A 22,827-nucleotide genomic window follows, 5' to 3' on the forward strand; every position below is an offset into this window, starting at 1 on the left:
TGAGGCTAATGTCAGTGGGAGGTTGGGGAATGACGCCGTGGATAAGCAACTCCATGCGTATCTGTTGAGCTGACACTCTTGCAATGTCTAGCTTTTTTGTGTTTATTAAATCAAGCATAAGTGCATCATTCAGTACGACAGCACCGTGGAAACAAGGTCACTGTAAATGTGTGCAAGATGCATTAAAATGATCATCTCTCCCTGTAAAATGAAAAGAAGGCTTTTAAATTTGACACAAAACAAAGAAGAGTGTTAAAGACACGACCGCATTTGAAATGATTCAAAATATGGCCAAGAATACAAAATGCAACTTCCAAATAGGAAAAAAAAAAATCACAATTCACAGTTTGAGCAATTATCTTTAAATGCTGGCAACCAGTCGAAGGTTTACCCCGCCTCCTGCCCGATGACAGCTGGGATAGGATCCAGCACTCCCGTGACCCTTGTGAGGATAAGCGGCTCAGAAAATGGATGGATGGAAACACATTTCTGAATTCACTATTATACAGGGTCTTTAAATCACCTGACCAAATAAATGTTATGTAACCTGGAAAAAAAGAAAACATTTTAAAGCCAATTTGAATGTGAATGTGTAGGTTCCTAGAGACAGCTCAAGCACCAATAAGCTTACACATGCAGCTGAATCATCTGTTGTGTGTTGCTGGTCTTTCGTGGTGTACGTGCGTGTGCATGTGTGAGGTACGTGGGACATGCAGGGAGAGGCGTGGGTGAGTTAAGGAGAAAGATAAAAGCAGAGAGACAAATGGGTGTTAATACGCGCCTCACCTCTCTTGCACTCCCCCTTCAAATTGGGGGAAGATTAGGAACACATTTTTCCATATTTCTGCACAGATTTTGGGTGTGTAGCCAGGATTGGGACAGGTTTTTTTTTTCATGATTGCTTGACACCAAAAAAGTCAGTTTCTTGTTAAATGTCTCTGATGATTAGGAAACTCCATACCACATGAACAGTTTTGATGTATGTTATGCAATAGATACAAATTCCCCCTACTTGGTATCTTGTACAGTCACACGTTGGCAGCTTCTTGCTTTCAACATCACCTTAATGAATGTTGAATCCGCCCAACAAAACATTGTCAAAATCCCCGCACTGACCTCCACTGATGAGTCACGTCAAATCCTCCTCTCTTTGTTCAAATCCATTTTCTGAACCCATGTCCTAATCTGCTCGTGCAGTTTTTGGAGGCCATATTAGCATCAGACAGGTAAAGCTGTTCAGCAATATTGTTTAATATTCCCTCTGTCATATTAGCCCTTTAATCACTAATACCTCAAGCATCCCTTACAGGAAAAGAAACTGGGAGATAGCAGGAACCTGGGAGGACAGGGAGGTATCCCTATCTGTTTGTTGAGGTAAACCAGTGTCATTCCCATGCCTAAGAATAGATGAGGTTATCTGTTGTTGTTAGGTTTGAGTTGTCTTCTGTTCTTCCCATTCATGTTCCCACAAAGTTTTACAGTTGGTCCACAACGGTGGCGTTTCTCAACTCCAAGGGAACCGGTGTTTTCATCCGTGTCCATACTCCATTGGTGGAATGGCGACAGTCTTGTCAATAGTGTTAAATCAATTAAATCAACATATTTAATGCTGAATTGAACAAGGAAGAGCGATGCAGAACACTAAAGGGTTAAATAGAGTAGAATCCTGAATGGTCCACTTCAGGTTTGTTCAAATTTCCATAGAAGATGAATGGACATTATATTCATGAGTTTTTGAGTTAATCTTTAAGGCTTGATTTACGGTGCATGTGAGAGCTACATTCAGATTTCAGTGTCTTTTATCCTGTATAACTCTATCTATATATGTTGATGCAATAACAGGTAAACAGTTAATAATTGACAAATAATATTCAACATGTCATGGCAATTAGTTGGCCCTCGTTGATGCTTTCCTCCGTTGATCTACATGTACCTCTCGCTGAGCTGCACTATTTTACTCGTCGTTGACCATAGTTTTCCTTATTTAATGATCTTCAATCTGGTAAACCATATTTCTGTTTTTGGTGCAGTTTAGTTTGCGGTATTTTTGGAGTTACATTGGCAGATATAGTGTTTGATTCTGTCAAGATTTCTACGCACAATTGAAAAAGGCCTGATTCTGGACCATCCATCCATCCATCCATCCATCCATCCATCCATCCATCCATCCATCATCCATCCATCCATCCATCCATCCATCCATCCATCCATCCATCCATCCATCCATCCATTGATCCATCCATCCATCCATCTATCCATCCATCCATCCATCCATCCATCCATCCATCCATCCATCCATCCATCCATCCATCCATCCATCCATCCATCCATCCATTCATTTTCTGTACCACTTCCCTTGGAACACTTGTGATTCCAACCCATAGATATCTTATTTCATGTACATATTAGGTATCCGGATTGTGTCACTTGAAGAATGTGTAATCTCACTCATCGAGCTGAAGTCTTACAAAGTATGGTTAAGCGTCACATGAGGTCATGATGGTTCAAATCAGATTTTTTTGTCTGATTTTACAATCCTACTTTATGGTTTAAGGTTTGGAGGAGTTTCAAATTGTACAACCAGGCCCCATTTAAGAGATCTATTAAAGTGTGTCTATTAATGAGCTGTTGTTACAGTATTTCCATTCTATATCTGCACTAAATCCACTTAATCCTCCACTTTTGGGACACCGTACAATTCCATTTGGTACCTCAGTGTAATGGGTCCAAAAAATGCTGATATTGTTATTTTGCTAATCCGTCACTTTTGACGTTGAAATTGCTTTATTGTAAATTTGGCTTTGTAGCTTTTGCTCATTTGCTGTATTTAGGGAACTCAAAGAACAAAAGTGAAATGCAACTTTTGAGTGCTCTCCAATGCAAAGGGTGCCCTTCTGCTGATGTATAAAGACAACACACCTCAAGGATGTGCAACTCCTTGATAAGCATCCATGCCAGATGATGTTCATACTCCAAAAACTGGAGTGGTGTGGTTGCCGCAGCAATCGGAAGAATTTGCCAGACCCATCTGCATGATGCTGTTGCTAATGTGAGATGAGACCACACTCTGAGTCACATTATTTTGCCATATAAAGGTTTTGCTTTTCTTGTTGCATGAAACAAATTTAGCTTTCCAAACAGATGCTCTGTACTAGCATCAGTACCAACCTTATTTAGATGATATCATTTTGTGGATTATTTAATCATGCCTGCTTGATCACGAGTAGCAATTAAATGAGCTGACTGAAGTAAAATCCAGGAAGTGTTTTAAAAATATATATTTTTTACATATTTTAAAGTTGTATGAGGTGGCACGTTGGAACAGCTGTAGCGTTGGCCTCACAGTTCTGAGGACAGGGGTTAAATCCCAGCCCACCCCATGTGGAGTTTGCGTGTTGTCGCCGTGCCTGCGTGGGTTTTCTCCTGGCACTCCGGTTTCCTCCCACATCCCAGAAAAAAGTGCAATATTAATTGGACGCTCTAAAATGCCCCTAGATGAGATTGTGAGTGTGGCTGTTGTCTGTCTCCATGTGCCCTGCGATTGGCTGGCAACCAGTTCTGGGTGTACCCTCCCTCCTGCCCGATGACAGCTGGGATTGGCTTCAGCACTCCTATGACCCTTGTGAGGTTAAGCGGCTCAGAAAATGGATGGCTGAATAAAAATGAATGAACTCAGGAGCTGAACTAAAAGATCCATGATTTCATCTTCGTACACAAGAGGTTAGTTTACTGGAAATAAAATTCAAAAATGTCCGTGCAAATCTGCATTAGTGATCACTACTCTTTGCTGAGATAATCCATCCATTTCACAGGTGTGGCATGGCGGGGTGCTGATTAGACAGCATTATTGCCTTGGGCTGCCTACAATAATAGGACAATAAAGCGCGCATTTGGCAGAAAATTAAGAACATATTTTGGGGGCCCAGAAAACCAGTATGTGGCGTGACTATCATTTGCAACAGGCAATACAAAACATTTCCTTTGCATAGATTTGATTGATCATATTGTTCATTGTGGTCTGTAGAATGTTAATCTACTGTTCTTCGTGACTGTGTGAAGCTTCTGGATATAGGAAGGAACTAGTATACGTTGTCATCTGTGCTGTTGGGTGATTTGTCTGGTGAGTACAAAGGCACTGGAAAGTTTTCAGCTTCCAGGACGTCTGTCTAGATCCTTGAAACTTGGGTCTTTACATGATCATGCTGCAACCTGTGGTGATGGTCGTGGATGAATGGGACAACAATGGCCCTCAGGATCTGATCACGGAATCTCGATATGCCATCAATGGAACGCAACCGTGTTTGTTAAATGCCATTAAGTTGGAAATGATGATGACCTGCGCTCAGCCTGAGACCCCGATGAGGTCGACGACCATGTGGATGAGCTTCCCTGAGAAGGTTGTTAACAATTTTTGTGGAAATTCTTTGGTGGTGCCAGGTAATTTTTGCAGCAGCTCTCTGAGTGGCTGATCTCAGACAATCTTGGAGGTGAAGATGCTAGATGTGGCGCTCCTGGGCCGATGTACCTGCAGGTGTTGTGATTATCAGACCAGTTTAATGAAGTGCCAAATTTGGATCGTTGAATTCACGGGCAAAATCCTTGGTGAACGTTCCTTCTCTTCAATTTGTCAATTGCACGCTCCCTCAAAAGTTGGGACATCTTTGGAATTGTACTGCGTGATAAAACTGCACAACTTACAGTGGCTTTTTTTACATTGGTAGCCAAAGCACATTTTTTGAAAGGTTTGTGAACAATATTTGGGAGAAATTTGACTTCAACTCATGAAAAAAGCATTTATATTTCTTTTCAGTGGACACCATCATTCAATACTGCACTCTGAAAGCAGATCTCATTTGCTTTGCTTGTCTCCTGGTTGTGTATGAAGTACATCTGGGATATGTTTGTCTGTCCTAACACATTAGAGATTCACTGAACTTGAAGATGAATTGTCAGGTCAAATGACACACACACACACACACACACACACACACACACACACACACACACACACACACACCACACACACACACACACTCAGCACACACAAAGAATGCCAACATGATGAAATTTGAGACCCCACTGCTCGCTGCATGGAAACAAAGAGAAAAGAAAGCTTGGTGTAGTGGACTCTTAGTCATTAACGAATACAGACGGAACCTGGAAAGACAGAAACTCCTCAGCCTAAAGCATTGTTGCATGTCACTGGTAAGGAAACTGCACTATTTTACACTTACACCCTAACACGGCTTCTTCTCTGTTCACAATATTACATGTCCAGTAGGGTTGTCGGTGTGTTGTAGGATCAACTCAGACCATCTAGAGGCCCTTTTCAACTGCGCTTGTATGTGGAAATGTAAGAAATCCTGGAACCGGGAGGACAAGAGAGCAGAGTGGTAGCATATGAGCGAAGAGTGAGAAGGAAGCAGAGGAAAAAACAGCTGAGAAGGAAAGAAGAGGTGGAGGCTTTGGTTGGGGTTTGTTGGTGGGGGGCGTTCAGGAAGAGGAAAAAAAATTAGGGGAGTGGGAACCTTATCCTGGAATAGCCAGTGAGGAGAGCTTGCAGACTCCACCCTCCATCCTCAACCCTCCCCTTACTCTGTCCCCCCTCCCCCGACACCCCCTCTCTCTGGCTCTCTTCTCTGTCTCTCTTAGCTGAAGCAGTCTGTCATTTGACCAGGCAGTTCAACAAGGCGAGCACACTCCAATAAAGACGAGCCAGAGATAAAAAGATATGACAGGACAATATGCTCAGTGGAATCTTTGCGTGGCTGTTTAGCACCTACTCTGGATTTTTTCACGGCTTCTTTGGTGGACTCCTGTGGACGAGAACTGCCGTCATATAAACGGTCGTATAAGAAGGAGGCCAAACTGAACTGTATTTTGTGTCTGGTGGGATTTGAACTTTGTGGGTTGAACCTGCAACCAGCAGCGCCGGGCCATGCCCACCTTGGCTCATGGTCCAACGCCATGAAAAGGGGCCACCCTCACCATCACCATCGTCACCACCGAGGCTGCTGTGGCTGCCAACACTTGTTCCGAAAAGTCCTGACTAAGTGTGGCTGCTGCTATGCCCGAGTCAGAGGTCAGTGTTGCACACACATGCACGGCCACACACATACACGGCCATGCACACACAACTTGAAGTTCCTTTCCTCCACATTTGTTCTTTATATCCACTTCGATTCCACTTCTGATTTATTACGCCTCAATCCCCCCACAACAGGTGTGACACTCACACTCCTGAGACTGAGTGATAAATGTAGTAGCCGCTCACAAAAGACCGGCAGAGTGGGAACAGAAGAGGATGTGCATCACACATTCCTCCATTAAAAACCGAAGCGGGATGAGTGTGTTTACGTGAGGCCAAGTTGGAAGTGTCTTCCTGCCGAAGAGTGCGTCAGTCGGGAACGTGCGGCACGTGGCTGGATGAAACACATACGGGGGGAAAACATTCTTCTCCCCAAAACACTGCCGCCCCCACAACCGTCCTGTATATGTTGGAATGAAGCTCAGCGGGAACGGCAGCAGTCCATTAGGCTATCGGGTGGCTGAGTAAAAGCAGCGGGGGGTGTGCAGTCAACACTCTCGTTGGACACAAAAGTCAGATTTAAGTCTGTGTAGCATTTTGCCACCAGTGTGCATGCACCGTCTATTTTGAGCAATCGCATCACAAACTTAACAAATCAATACTGTCTGGAGGCAACATGTGCTGCAGTGTTTAGGTTGTGTGTTTTGGCCCCTTTTACAAGTTTATATGAAAAGGATAAACTGTGGCCATCCACATACAGTATAAAGGATCGGGGGGGAGGGGGGGCTCATAAAAAAGGCTTTAATGTTATTGGCTGGCATTCTTGGACAAATACCAGAGATTCTTTGAATTTAATCTCTTATGTAATAGATATTCTCCTTTTTCCATAGCTTACATCTCTACGCTGCACCTCTGGCATGTTATTGAAGCAAAATGCTGACACTTAGATCATGATGTGTAAACATGTGGGGGATTGGACCAATGGAGGCTGTCACTGTGAAAAGAAGTCAGAATAAACACAACAAGAGGCTTTGGGCTGCCATAATGCACATTGCACTGTATTTCACGGTTGGAAGCTGAAATGTATTGATGTTGTTTTACAATCTGCATAGGAACCTATGTCCAGTGTTACCTTGAGACATGAGTGTGCCAAATAAGAATGCCTCCGCTAGTTAATGCCAACATACAATGAAAATGGCTTTGACAGTTCAACACTTAGCATCCATTGTTCCCGCGTTATAACGCTTTATGTAGCGGATATTTAACACCTCAATAAATTGAATTAACATATTAAACCATGAAGCACAAACTGTTTTAAAAAGTAATTATTATTCTTTCTATTAATTATGTAATTACCCTATGTTAACGCAATATTATAGAGTGCCATTTGCCTTTTTAAAAAACAGGTTGCATTTACAGTATTGATTTGGAGCTGGAACAGATGAATGGCAATTCCATTCATTTCACTGGGAAAAGCTAATTTGACATGCGACTGTTTTGAAGTATGAGCGTGGTCATGCAATGAACTTAATTCATATATCAAGGCAGCGCTGTGTTGCCTCCATTTTAAATGGACAGCGGCTTTTTAGTTTACCTATTTACGTGAGGCTCAAAATAATAACTTTGTGTGAAATTTGGGCCTGCTGAACACTATTACAATTCCATTGGTTCATTGTACTTTCTGCCATCTTGTGGAACATCATTTTATTGTTCTACCTGTCACTAAGCGTCGCCAGCACAGATGGACGAATAAAGATACATTATTTGGAGTCAATAAATTACAATATTTTGAACCGATAAAGTGATTTTTGCCTTCAACACAAAAGGAGACTCTGCCCCATGTGAATTGTCCGACTTCCATTGGTGCTCAGCACTTTCTTTTAGCTGTGCTTGTTTTCAAAGTAGCTCATCTGCTTTGAGTTTGAACGTGTTGCATGCCCACAGATGCTATGCAGCATCTTTGCTCCCATGAATTACTTTTGCCTCAGCTGTCATCCCACACCCTTCTGGCCTTTCTTCTAAGATGTCGGTCATAAACCTTATTTCCTGGGCAGCCATGAAATATTTTTGTCTTGCATTTTTAAGGCCACTCTCTCTAATCTATCAAGTTGATGATGGGCATCCAAATCCCCGTGGATCAGCTGTTTCTGAACGAGTCACAACAGGCCATCTGTCACCACCCAGCGTCCCGGAAGAGGGAGAAATTTAATGATTAAAAAGAAAAAATGGAAAAGCCAATTTTCCAAAGAAATGGCTTGAGCCTCAGCTTAATTTAACATTTTATGAATGACTTTTTTTGTCTTTTAAGTCATTGATTTGTATGACTCCTCTCCCTTAGCCATGTTTCTTTTATGTGAATTACTGTTAAATAATGATTAGTATGCACATCACAACGTAGTGATTTGTGTTGTAAATGGTCAGTTATTTAACAACAGTAAACACGAAGCTTCCTGTTCATAACGTTTTTCATTGGTCTTGTTTGATGAGGGAGCGGCGGCATAAAGTTATTCAACCCCATTCTTTTTATTTTAACGACAACAAAAAAATCAATTGATGCTGATGAAATTGCATTACAAGGCATGAGTCATCCCCTACTTAAGCATAATGACATATACGTACATGCTGGATAACACACATGCGCCATTCTGGACACGATATGTAGACTTTCATTCACACAATTGTGTACCTGTCACTTCAGCACTCGATAGAACAGTGCCTTTACTTGGATGTGTTATTCCTTGACCTTCACCTCTCTGAATCTATCATATCACTCTTAATCTAATGACTGACAGTCTTGCTTCCAATAGGTTCACAATTAAGTAGAGTATTGGCCTCGCTTTAAAACAACCTGTAACTCAACACACAGATCCTCTGTAAGCTCTCAATTTTATTTATTTAATTCTATTTACAAATACAAAGAAATGTTGAAACACAGGAACCTAGACCAAAGAAAAAGACATGAAAAAGTGACTAGTGTAAGTTTTGTTTTATGGCCAACTGACACTGGCTTCATGAGGGAAAATCCAATGTAAGAACAGGATCCGTCGGTCCAAGCCATGCACTCTGGAGAAGGAGTCTACTCATCAGGATGGGGTCATTGGGGTGGAAAGACTGGGATGATGGACAGGTGGAAAGATGAGTATAATGCAAGTAAACATCAAACCATGTCACGTTTGAGCTGTGTGATGTCAGTGCTGTTTTTCACAGCACAATAAAGGGGAGTTTTGCAGTCTTAAAACAGCTCACTCAATTTGAATGCATCCTCAAATCCCTAATTCCCGGCCCTCATGTCTCTAACAAAAGCCTCGCCACTCACTAATGTGCCCTCGCACAAAACGTGGCCACATTGGCATGAAATAACAGAACTGCGAAGAAGTGATAAACAGTCCCAGAGAACGCATATCCAGTGTCAACAGTGCAGCAGCGCTAGCAATAGCAAGCTAGATTTAGCACTGTAAACAAGCCATTAGCCAAGGCTGCTATGTTGACAGCATGACTTATTCTTAGTCATATCATAATGTTATTGCTTTGAATTTTTTGGGGTGTGAGTGTAAAATCAATGGAACGTCAAAAAGATGCAATAAACCTACATGTGGAGCGGATATTATTTTTCCTGCTTCTGTTTTCTAGTCTTACGCCCAGTAGTTGGCAACCAGTTGAATGTGCTGCCATACTTTAAAGCATACCAACCTGTGGGTTGACCCAATCAGATCTTATACAAGTGCTTTGGGCAGCTGTTCAGGCGAGGGAACAGATAGCAACTGACCAAAACCAGTTCAGAATCAAGGTTGTGAAACGAGAGAAGAAATTCACTTAAAAAGGTTGGTTAATGTTTAGGATAACCCTTGACATGCAGCCACGTCTCAAATATGGTGAAGCCAATACCGCTATTCAAAATACAAATGAGACCACACAAACACTGAATGACAAATGTTGATGAACCAATACAGAAATCATGAGTAAACCAATTATTATTAGCACTTTTTATTGTGTACGGCAGGGGTGCTCAATGCGTCGATCGCGTGGCAGTCTTGGTCGATCACGGAACGGCGTGCCAAAAAAAAAAAAACAAAAAAAAAAGATTTAAGATGCAATGACTGTCGGAGTATGTGAATAATCGAAGTAAAAGTGCTTTAACTGGATGGAATTTACTCTTTTCGAGAGGAAAAGGTCTGGTCTGAACCCAAAGTAGAAAGTGCAGGATGAGATGGTGTGTAATTATATATATATATATATATAAATATATAAAATTATATATATCTCACATAACATTAATAACAACATTGGAAGCATCACCCCCCCCACCACCCACCACCCACACCCACCCGTCGTCGGTAACTTGCAAGAGGCTGGCTGCTTGAAAAGTAGATCTTGGGGTGAAAAAGTCTGGTCAACCCTGGTGTACAGTGTTCATGGACACTCACTGGTAATGTCATTAGATTCACCAGTGACGTCCAATGCAAGACTTCCTGTAAAATGAAAAGATGTCAATTTGAGCCAAACCAGAGAAAAGTGTTGAGAACAACCCTGAGAAATTTGATGATTAAAAAATTCATGAAGTAATGCGTGTAAAATGAAGCTCAAAAATGGTGAAAAATCAAGCCATTGTCTGCATACCACGATTATGATTTTGAAACTTGGATGCTACTTTGTCGAGCATTTGCCTTATTCCTACATAGGGCTCTACACTCATTTTTGCCCTCGTTCCACCAGCGCATGATTTAATTGCACACTTTTTTGACGAGGTACAGCGGGACCATGGCATACTAAGGTTCCATGTGAAGTTTGAAAGTGACTTGAGATATGATGTTTGCAAAATATTTTGCAGTGAAGATTGCACAAAGATTACAAGACTGTAATTGTGACGCAACTGGTTAGAGCCTTGGCCTCACAGTTCTGAAGACCGGATAGCACAGAACAGCAGCAAATTTCCCCACATTTGACATCACCTACAACAATCAGTATTCCTAATTTTCTTCATTGTCTTGCTTTTGCTTTGTCTTGCACTGAATGCAAGACGCAGCTTGTATGTTGACTGAGGCATGTAATAGGTTAGCATGAGGATACCCTCAGGCATTGCAACCCAAACACACACACACACACACACACATACAGACACGTGAACACGCATAGACACAACACACAAATAATCCAATGCTTGTGTGTATCCTCCAAATGTAACTCTGATTGAAAACAGTACAGTTCATCCAAAATTGAATTATTAGCCGTCAGAGTTAGAGCAAAGCTTAAAAATCAGTTTTGGTTTAATATGCCATGGAGACACAACCTGGCAGAGACATTAATTCAATAGAGCTCAGGCGTTTTTTTTGTTTAAAGAAATAAATAAAAAAGATTGTGTTTCAAACTGATAACGTCCATCACTGTCTCAAGATAAATTGTTCGTGTGGTTTATACAATATCGGTACATAAACGGTACTTCAATATAAAATCGTAGCACTTTGTCGATGTCCTTGAGTAGAGTTTTTCGGGGTCTAAGTCTTAAGAGACGTGACTATTTTTTAATGACAAATCGATTGTACTTAGACACAAAGCAGCCCTATTGGCAAAAGTGGGGGAAAATTGTCTCAACAAAAGCAGCTTGCCTTTTTATGTCTCAGCTGGAGAACGTGTTTTTCCCATCAGCTTATAAGGCAGACTTTAGACATTATGGAAAAAGCAACGAAAATAGCTGAAATGAAGGTATGCCGCTGGACTGCCGCTGCCTGACCTCGTGTTCTGAGATATTTTAATCTTTGCCCCTGAGCCCACTCTGCACCTCGCCATCTCCCACCCTGCCTGTCTGCTGTGCAACAAGTCTACATATTGTATGTTTATTTAGTTTTTTTAATCCCCTCACGTTTGCAAGGAGAGGACAGACCGAGGGAAAGGACGAGGCGACCTGTGTTGGCGGCATTGAATTTTGCGCCGAGTGTTGTGTGATTTGTCTGCTTGGAATTTGAACAGCAAGTGGAGCATTAGGATTCTTCCTTCCCGTTTGACCCCCCCCCTCCCTTCCTCTTCTCTCAGACAATCCGGCATACAGCCAGTCAACCAGTTATTAATTATGTCCTCCCCCTTTTCACAAACTTCACTGTCTACCTCTTTTTTTTTTGCTCAGCCTTTGCCTTTTGCTCCATTTGCCCTAACTTATTTCCACAGCTCCGGTGCGCCTCTCATGTAAGCTCGTTTTTCTCCTCCTCAAGGCTCTATTTGTAAATGTGAAGAGGAGGCGAATGAGCGAACAAATTATGAAACACAGGAGTGCATTCCATACCTTGTTTAGAAAGAATTCTCCTACAACACAGGAGAGCAAGAGCAGCAACTGAACTGTAAATCGTTCTTTTTTTAAGGAACAGTTTTTGGTGATGGTTGTTGGGTCGAATTGTGCAAAGTAATACTGGGGCCGGCACCAGTAAAAGAAAAAAAAAAAAAACTCTTATAGCTCTGAGAATAAAGGCTAGCAGTGCTGTCAAGAATCTCCCCGAGAAACATCTGAGACCAATACCATTGCCATACATCTTTCGGTTAATTCCAATAAATACTTCAGTAGGGCGGCGCAGTGGTTCAGCTGGAGAAGTGTTGGCCTCACAGTTCTGAGGTACCGGGTTCAATTTCGGACCCGCATGTGTGGAGTTTGCATGTTATCCCCGTGCCTGCGTGGGTTTCCTCCGGGCTCTCCGGTTCCCTCCCACTTCCTAATAACATGCAATATTAATTGGACTCTTTAAATTGCCCGTAGGTGTGATTGTGAGTGCGGCTGTTTGTCTCGATGTGGCCTGCAATTGGCTGGCAACCAGTTCAGGGTGTATGCTGCCTCCTGCCCATTGACAGCTGCGATAGGCTCCAGCACTCCCTGCGACCCTTGTCAGGATAAGCGGTGAAGAAAATGGATAGATGGATGAACTTCAGTCGCATACCACAGCAGAAGAATTGTGTCTTTCAACACAACAAGTTAACTTGGACTTGGGATCATTTTTACATTGCATCTTCACAAACCTTAATTACCATTCCGTAAAGGTATTTATTCCAAGACACTAAAGTTAAAACTAATAACAAAAGAGAACATCGTGTTGCACTCAACTGCTGCAGTTAACCGTACAGTCCATTGGCTCGACCTGAGATATGACTATGTCATATTTTAGAGCTAATTCCAAATCCAGGTCATATTCAGTGGGCTTTGTGAAGGGGTGAAGGATTTTGGCTATGCGTGTGACATCCTTGTAATGGCCAGAATGCTTCAAGTACCAAATTTGAAGTGGAACAGTCAAAGGCTTACAGGTGCACAGGATTTGAATTTGAAATGAAACCATCTTTTATGCCCACAGTTTTGCTTTACAAATGACATTCAGAGCCGTTTCTCTATAAATATTGATGAACATTCTATGCTAATTATGACACATAAAAGTGCCATATCCTGTGTTTGGATGCCCAAAAGTGTAGGTTGTTTTCTCTGCTTACCATTGTGTAATCTTTTGTGTGGCTGTCCCTCACTTTCTCCATTCGGGTTTTGTTGCTATGGGGATGAGCGGGAAGTGAAGTGGAGCACCATGAAAAGGAATGACAATATTTGTCTGGAAAGCTCATCAAGTGTGACTGAGAATTGCACTCACAGCACAGTGGGGGCACATCGTCAGTGTTCCACGTGCATGTCTGCAATTGTGGCCCTATCATGCTCAGCTCGGTTCTACCGCGTACGGCACCCAAATGTGCTCCGAATGCCGACATCTGACAGGGAGTGCTCCCGTGTCATCGGTTTTCCACTTCAACAATTGGACCCCAAAGTCCACACTATTACAAAATCTTAGCGCAAAGAGAGGTCAACAAAATGTCTGTAGCCAACTTGACAACAATTATGATAAAAAGCACAAGTGGGGAAAAAAATCTCTTGTTTTTGCATATTACAGATGACAGCAGTGATAAAATTATACTCATTCACAAAGATCTGTAAAAAGAATTGCTGTAATGTTCAGAAAAATGACTGTAGCTCACTGTTCTATCATCGTTTTTTGTCATCCTCTCATTTCATATTTCTTAATGAACATCTCTTACACTTGTATGACTGCCAAGAATGTTAGAAGGTTGCGGATTAAATCTGTGCCTTGGGATTTAAGTTGAATTATTTTGTAACTCCAAATACTTTTAGCTCAAATGGTTTCTCCCCATTGTAATGAATGGAAATTACACTAATTCGTTAAAAAAAAAACAACAAAAACAACAAAAATGATTATAATGTGTTTTGACACAAGAAAGTCAAGTTTATTTGTGTAGAGCTCGTGCATGTGATGTCACCATATTGGCAGTCAAACCCAGCAGCTTGGCAGTGCTGGAGTCGTTGAACCGGAGCAGATTTTTTAAATTGCCCAAGACCTGTTGTGCTGTTGGTTGTTACAATAGATGTTACAGTTCCTCAAAGGTATCATTCTATAGAATAACAGATGAAAAGACCAAAAAAGATCAATGGGTTGTTGGTCAAAAAAAGATGCTCGGGAGTCGGCTAAACGGAGCACATTTTTTCCCAATGCCCGAGACCTATTGTGCTGTTGGTGGTCACAATGGATGAGACAGTTCTTCAAAGAGATCCTTTTATAGAATACCAACTGAAAAGACGAGAAAGGATTGATGGATTTCGGCTATTAAAGCGGATGGGTAGTGCCCAACCAAATACTCATGCCTATGTATCGATCGCTTCATTTCAGGTAGGAATTATTCTTAATCTCAAATTACAAAGTATTTATAATGGCAAATTGACTCATTTAAGAACAATGCGTATTTAAAAAAAATAAACCGTCTGTCTTTTACTTTTAGAGGTTTACGGAGGTAACCGTATGGCAGCAATAAGCTTCCGTGTATGGAGGAGACGACTCCCTGCCCTAATTTTTTTTCCCAGTCATAGGTAATGAATGCGAATTTATCTAAAACCAGGGGTCATAATTTTAATATTGGTATTTGTATTGAAAAAATCTGGGTGGGTTCAGCACCATGTGGGATTTATTCTTGATTGAGAACAGATCCAGCAATGAAGTATTTGTTTGCGTCCAGACTTGTATTCTCTTTCAAACTCTTCTGTCTAAATCTCGACAATTTACTCACCAGATCCACGTGTAGATCCAGTTGTCCAAGACAAGCGGAAGCGAATTAACGTTCCAATTTCTTATCGGTGAAAACATCGACTGCGGCATTAAATATGGATCCTCTATGCCAAGTCTTTCTCATTTTTACATGTACCTTCGTTTATTATCACCTTCTAAATGTTTAACGGTATCGGACAAAACTCTGGGTGTTGTGCTGTAAGACATATTTTTGTTTCGTCTCAATGAAATTAACTTTCAACAATACGTTGTTTGACTTGCAATATTGTGATGCCACATGATTTTATGACGTAGGTGCACAAGCGCTATAAAAAAAAAAAAGTCTCAAAGTGCTTTGCAGGCCCACACTTGAAAAAGATCAATCACATACATCCCCTGATCTAAACCCCATGCGAAGGAGAAACCTCAGTCTTGGTGGAGATGGCTCCCTGAGATGACGTTTCCCACTTGGTTTCTCTGTGCCCAGCCATAAGTCATCACATTTTTAACTCTTTGTGTGTCCCTGTGTGTGCATGTGTGTGTGCACTTGTAAGCATTTGTGTAGATTCATATTGGGAAGGATTGATTTCAACCATGTGACGCACTTTGAGATGCATATTGTATGAGAAACGCTCTATAAATAAAATTTGATTTGACTTGATTGAAAGAAAACCTCAAGAAGCGACCAGAGATGAAGGACCAGGCTGCAACGGATAGCGATTCCACAACATTTATCACATCGTATGGGGCTGTACAATGTTTGTTAAGTTCCCAGACATGCGCGCATTTGCACAAAATACTTAAGGGAATGATGCAAGTGGACATCAGATAGCATCAGAGTAGCTGAGTAATTGGGGTCAAAGCTATCCTGTAGCCATGTCCCCCAGGCCAGGCTGGCACCACCTGACCTCCAAGTTCTCCTCCCACTCATCCTGACACCCGCAGTTGTTACATGGAATAGCAATCGCTTTTCATTTGCGCTGTGTTCTCAGCCATCTTCAACTTAATGGCAGCCTTGTTTACCAATGTGTGACTCATTCTCTTTCCGTTCTTTGGTGTGTGCCCAGATAATCATTATGATCATCAACAGGGTGTGTGTGCGTGTGTATGTGTGTGTGTGAGTGTGTGCTACCAACTGCACCCCTGGCTTCAAAGTGCACAACGAAACATCTCAGCAGCATAGCGTGCCGGAGCAATGTGTTGGCCCCCCCTGTGTTCTTTAATTGCCACACAACAATGTGAAACCAAAATTAAAATAACTCATACAATAGAAGAATAAAATAATATCGGATATATGCTACATTCTTTCCATGATTCAGATGTTCTTGCTCTTACATTGAACAGTCCATGACTAAGATTTAAAAAATCTTCTAGTCAAAAACAAATAAATAACTCTATGAGTTAAAAATTTCCTTCAGTTAAACCACAACAAATTGCTGGACCGAAATATCTTGTGTATAATATGCTCTTGAGTATAATACACACTACTGAAACACTTTAAAATCAGGAAGCCCTTTTGTCTGTGATCAAAACAGAACGCATGAGCCCACGACTGGGTCACTGTCCTGGTATGATTGGGCGTTAACAAAGAAGTCTCCATGTAGGGATGGCTGACTATGTCATGAGTGGCATTGTTGTTGCAGTTCTTGTTTCCAAGGACAATAAAGATTTCTGCTTCTTCTCATTTTATCCTACAACTAACATATACAAGCCTACAGTGACTCCTGATTCATGAATAGCGTTATTTGCTTTTCTAATAGGTTGGACCAGGTATACTCGGTTCAGGAGGGTTACAATAGGCATACTGGTGAGTGACAATGTTATTGCTGGAGGTAGAAACAAGCAGAAATGATCTATTTGTGGAAAAGGAAATAAAGATTTTCATTTCAATGCTAACAACAGTTAGCATTTTTACATTGATCCATTATCCAAGCCGCTCATCCTCACAAGGGTCACGGGAAAGGTGGAGCCTATCCCAGCTAGCTTCGGGCGAAAGGCGGACTGCACCTTGAACTGGTCACCACTCAGTCGCAGGGCAGATATCAACACCGACACTGAGGAGGAATCGATCCCACGCTGCCTTCACCAAAGTCAGACGTGTGTACCACTACAACATCAGTGACTTCGGCATTTTTACATTTTATTTATTTATTTTTACCATAAATAAATGCCCCAAGTTCTACTGAGCTCAATAATGTTCAGTCTTTTTAGTCAAATTCAGTGTTGTTTTAGCGAGATTCGGAAAAGTTCCTGTGGTTGTGGCAGTGTGAGTGGCTCACATGTTATGGATTCGACACGAAAAGCAGAGAAGAATGTTGTTTCAGTCTGTTCTGTGCAGGCCCGCAATCTTCATCGAAGGAGAATACTGTATCGAATCTAGAGTCTTCTTAGTCGGCACTGAGAAAATAACTTAGCTAAGTGAACATGAACATGGTACCGGACACAGAACTTCCGGTCCACAGTTGCATATAACGAAAGACTCAATTAGCTTTAGCAAAATAAAGATCACACTGCTTCTCTCATGTGTGCCCAGTTTGAGATTCTGTCTTGAGGAGAAGGGAGAAAATATCTTTGAGAAAAATGAAGGCCTCTGTGGCCAAGGTGTTAAGCTCTTCGACTGCCACCGTGGGGAATCGGTTCAAGTCACTGACCGTTTGAGGAATGTGGGCAAAAATAACGTCACCTTCATCAAGCGTGGACAGAGCTTGAGCTGCTGTAGCAACAGACCATCCAACTACAATAACATTGGAGTTATCGAGGCTCGTCCGCTCAAATTTTTGACCACTAAAATAGCTGATGTAGCTGATTTTTAAGCTATCTTTATGAATAAAATGAACAACAACAATAACAACAACTCCCCCAAAATAAACTGACAACTTTAGTATAGTAAATGTTATGGTACTTTCCGGCAGAGTAGCTTCCTGGAATGGGTTTGTGAAGTGACTTAACATTGAATGTCTTTTGATACAAGTATAGTGAATCTCTTTTGATATAAGTGTAGTATACAAGAATGTGTTGAGAGGTTCTGAACCACCAATGACGGCGCATCACCTCTCCTCCAAAGATGGCAATCAGACTCAACATGAATCGCTGATGCAGGTGACAGGGGACGTTTTCGCATCAGCGGTCAGTGACATAAATACCCAAGCTCGGAAAGTTGAAATGCAGCACTTAAACCTGTACTGACCACACACTTTTGGATCCATCCATTTTTTGCAAGTGCTTGTAAGTATATTGCCAAGCAAGCCTTTCTCCTATGGAGGTTTCTCGGTTGCTTCACACTGATTAGCTTCTTCCTATGTTACTTAACTGTGACCGTGCGCTCCTGAAAGCATGGCGGTGTGTCTACTTAAAAAGTGGGTCAGTAGGAGGACAGGAAATCTCTGTTCCTTTCTCTGTCTCCCTGCACTGTGTTGATTACACTCAGAGACAGACAGAGACACAAAGACAGATATACAGATATACTGTATATGCTGCAAGGGAAAAGGGTCATTATTACATAAACAAGTAAATGTCGATGAATAAGTAAGGGAACGGCGTTTTTAAAGACATTTGAAAAGAACCTCTGATCCTCAAAGTCCCACTAAATGTTTTAGGCCATGTCCAAACACTTTTGAAAACCTTTGAAACGTTTCAAGAAATGTATGTATCCAGTGTCCATAAATGCTGAAACACTGTCACAGTAAGTCACCAAAAACAGAGAACAAGAAGCCCTTGTGCTGTAAGCATCCTCACAATTAATGCTGCTGTTTGCTGGCGTAAGCGCAAGGTTATGAAATCAATGGGACTTCCTGTCGTTTCAGGAGTAATGCATATGTTTTGTGAACACGGCAAGACAAGGGCAGTGTTTTCAGATTTACTCACCCTGGGACCTGGTTTTAAAAATGATTGTATTCAGTAAAACCGATTGTATTCAGTCTTCCAAAACAGCAGTTCCGTCTGGATGAAATGATAATGAACGTTTGTGGGTACACACTGGTTTCTCTTCTCGGCTTGGCTTTAAGGTAGACCTTTACTCATGAACTACACCGGTGTTTTAAGATTCCAATTGAATTGTTTTTGTGACCAGGATTTGATCTCAAATCATGTTTGTGCAATGAAATGAATGGAAATGCCATTAATCCGTTACAGCCAACCGCCTCTGTAAAGCATATAGTACTATCATAATTTAGACAATACTATCACAATTAGACAATGTAAATAAACTGTTTGTACATAATAATTAATCCTTCTGGTGTGCATGACTTGGTCAATTGGTCACTGGGCAATGGTAATAAACTTTTTTTCCCCGAGGAGAAAGAATACACAAAATTATGTGGATGTTTTAAATACAGAAGTGTATAATTCTCTTTTTATATGCTTCATTTAACATGAATTGGCAACAGAACAAACTTAGACTCCTTTTGAATAATTGTTTACTATTTGTTAAACTGCTGCTCGTTGTGAAGTAAGTTGAGTTTCGTGCCACCATACAGCTCGTGTATCTCAAATTCTAAGCAAAAAATCAGCCAAATGACATCTCATTTCGTATCTCTTATCCCCAACTACTTCTCCCTTATATTTGTCTTTAAACTTTGACGTTGTTACAGTTTCCATTTAACATACACAAACACATATTCACGAAAAAAGAGGTGAAATTGATTTTTTCTTTCATTAAAGTCTGAGGCAAAGTCTCTGCTTTATCCACCAAGTTGCTTTTGCCTGCTTGAGCCACTCCTAGCAGACTTGTGGTGGAACTGCGCTTTGCAGTCGATGAGGGAGTTATGTTTTGACATCCCAGGGGGACGACCCAGCCAATAATGCAGTGCAGACAAATGCAGAGTGCACAAGACACAGTGGCAGGGTAAAGGTATTTGGGGGATGGGGTTGGGGGGGGGGTGGTTGATACACAGTGCTGGGTTGAGAGGGTGGTCAAGATGAAGAGGAAGGAAAGAGGAACTGTGGAAAAAGGATGCGAAACGTCAACTTCTGGTGCTTAGTCAATACAGGTCTGCGCGAGCAAAATGGGAGTACTGTATACACTTAAACAATGGACAAAGATATTGGGCAATAGACAGATATGACAGATACTGGACTCTTTTGGAGTCTGTTAGTGGGAATCTGTAAAGTTCACCAGTGTGTACTTGATAGAGTTGCTGCTGGTTGACAATCTCTTTTGCATTTCATTCCAAATGTATTTGATGGCTCCCGACTCTCAAGCCTCTCCACACCAAATTCAGTTCTGTCTGTTATGCTTCCCCAACACATGCGAACACTCTGCACCAATGATGAATGTTTTTTTTTGAGAAACTTCATCGGCACATACCATTAATGCCCGTGTCCATTATTTATATTGTTAGTCTAAAGGTCTTGCTACACCATTTGTGTTTAAAATCCATTGTTTAAAGGGTTACAACACATGCTAATCTATGCCATTTCTAAGTATGCTTTAGTATCACTATAAAGCTAGACTGCTAAAGCCTTAGATGCGGTTGTTTGAAATACTCATTCATTTGGCTTATTTTGACAAAAATGTACAGATGAAATACTCATTCATTTGGCTTATTTTGACAAAAATGTACAGATTATGGCTCTTTTTTAAAAGAATATTTACAAATTCTACCTGCCAAACTGAAATGAACCAAATGACGGGTCATATCTAAAAAAACTTAATTTGTTTATTTCTCCACACGTCACTGCATTACATTTCAAAACTAGTGTTCAGACTTCAAACTTGAGTTGTGAAATAAATCGTGACAAATCATCATCTGCACCTTTTGACAAAGTATACTAACCCCTGAGCCGGGAGATAAAATCCCAGTAAATGTCATGCTCCTGGCATCCTGCCCAGGCTGGGCGTGGCCAGCCAATTAGTCGGCACACACCCGCACCTTTTTTCGGCTGATTACGCCCAGTACTTATAGGACCCGGTGACGACTGGTCCTCCGCCAGATCGTTGAGGTCCATGCCCCGTTCGAGCACCCCCGTATCTCTGATCGTATTCCTGTGTGTACCGACCTCCGCCTGCTCTCACACCGACCCCGTAAGCCTGACTCCTTTGACACTTCTGCCTTCCTTGATCGACCTCCCATGTACCGACTACTGCCTGCCTGCGGACCTGCTCTCTACGCCCGACGTCCCGACCACCGCTGCTGTACCTGACTGCCTGCCTGATCCCTGACCTTCTAATAATAAACGTTTTTCCCGAATTACCTCTGCGCCTCCCGTGTCCTCCTGCATTTGGGTCCTAACTCCGTTCCGATGGGTCGTGACAGTAAAAAGAAAAAGAAAAAAAATTGACAAAGCTTCCTGTGATCCAAACCCACAATTGTGCTTCTAATCTATCGAATTTGAGTAAAGCTCCTGCAATCGAAATAAGCCAGTAGTGTTATTCCACCTAAACCGGATGGGTTGACTGCGCCTGTGGAAAGTGAAAGGAAATATTATGGATCTGTAGAAGTGCTAAAATTCCTTTTCCTTGGGAATGACAGCGGGTAATCTATGGCAGTGATTTCCAACCTTTATAGAGCCAAGGCACATATTTTACAATTGAAAAATCCCACGGCACACCAACAAAAGTAAATGTCACCAAAAATGGATCGATCAATTACTGTATGTACTTCCTGCCATCAAATAGAAGAGGATTTTTTTGTTCTGTCTGTCATTTTCCCTCACTGGCATAGATAGATGAAAAAAAATACATTATTTCTTGGAATGAATGTTTTTATTTTTTTTATTTTTAGCAATTACATAAAATTTGAGAACTTCCCACGGCACACCTGAAGAGCGTTCAGGGCACACTAATGTACCCCGGCACACTGTTTGGGAATCACTGATCTATGGAGTCCATCACAATAGCGTTTGGAGTTTCCAGTCGATACGGCTATGCTACTAAGTGCCTTGTTGTCTCCCTTTCAGTCTGCATATCCTCCTTGCTGAGTGTCCATTTCCTCTGAGTGGGTGAAATGCAATTAACCAGTAGCATCTGGGATGGAGAAAATAAAGTCATCGGTGTGAGGCAGAAGAGATCGAAGTGTGATGTTGTATTATTTGTGCGACTGCCCTACTGCTACATCCCTGCAGTTGTAATCTGGAGGTGTTGTCATTGATTGGCAGTGCCTCACCTCGATATCTTTGCAGCTGTAAAGATCTGGTTCCGGCCCACCCAAATGCCTCTTATGTACAATGGTCCTATTGGGCCTTTGAGATGACAGAGACCTCCAAAGTGGAGTTGCTGTGAACAAGTGTGGTCCATTACCTCTGATGCTTTTAGCCTGATTTGTCTGTTCAGCAGCTCTCTCAGACCAAGCGATCAATATTAAAGGAAAGGTGGATCAAAAAACAAACAAACAAAAAAACCATGGGGGACGCTCGCAGCCCATCCATCTCCATCCACACTCTCAAAGCTGTTTTGCTTGTGTGATTTGATGTTTATTTCCTCTCCATCTGCCGTGAAGCTCGACAGCTTTGATTTAGTCAAAGGGTTGTGACCCTGAAAGTCACTGATGGTGTACTAGGACACTCACTCGCTTGACTGTGGGTTCAATTCCCACTCAGTGACAGTGTGAATCTGGGCGTGAATGGTTGTCTGTGTTTATAGGTGCACTGTGACCAGTTCACGGTGTAGTCTGCCTTTTGGCTAAAGTCAGCTGAACGGCTCCAGCACCCTGTGCCCCTAACCATGATTAAGTGGTGTTGAAAATGGATGGTTATGGCCCTCTGGAGAGTGGTCCATCAGATATTTTGTCCCTC

At 41.7% G+C, this 22,827-nt stretch overlaps 1 protein-coding gene across 3 annotated transcripts in view; it reads left to right on the forward strand.

Annotated features, from left to right (window-relative positions):
- The window catches only part of arhgef25a (Rho guanine nucleotide exchange factor (GEF) 25a), a 61,144-nt gene that overhangs the window by 15,721 nt on the left and 22,596 nt on the right, over positions 1-22,827 (forward strand). Inside the window, exon 1 of one of the 3 annotated variants that reach the window (XM_061828686.1) lies at positions 5,638-6,082. The exons of the other annotated variants lie outside the window; for them this stretch is intronic. Coding sequence (XP_061684670.1) covers positions 5,968-6,082 — 115 coding nt within the window. The 5' untranslated portion in view covers positions 5,638-5,967. Of the gene's footprint in view, positions 1-5,637; positions 6,083-22,827 lie in introns of those variants that run through there. 3 annotated transcript variants of the gene reach the window in all.

This window comes from Syngnathoides biaculeatus, chromosome 2 (assembly GCF_019802595.1).
Source record: "Syngnathoides biaculeatus isolate LvHL_M chromosome 2, ASM1980259v1, whole genome shotgun sequence".
NCBI classification, from domain to species: domain Eukaryota; kingdom Metazoa; phylum Chordata; class Actinopteri; order Syngnathiformes; family Syngnathidae; genus Syngnathoides; species Syngnathoides biaculeatus.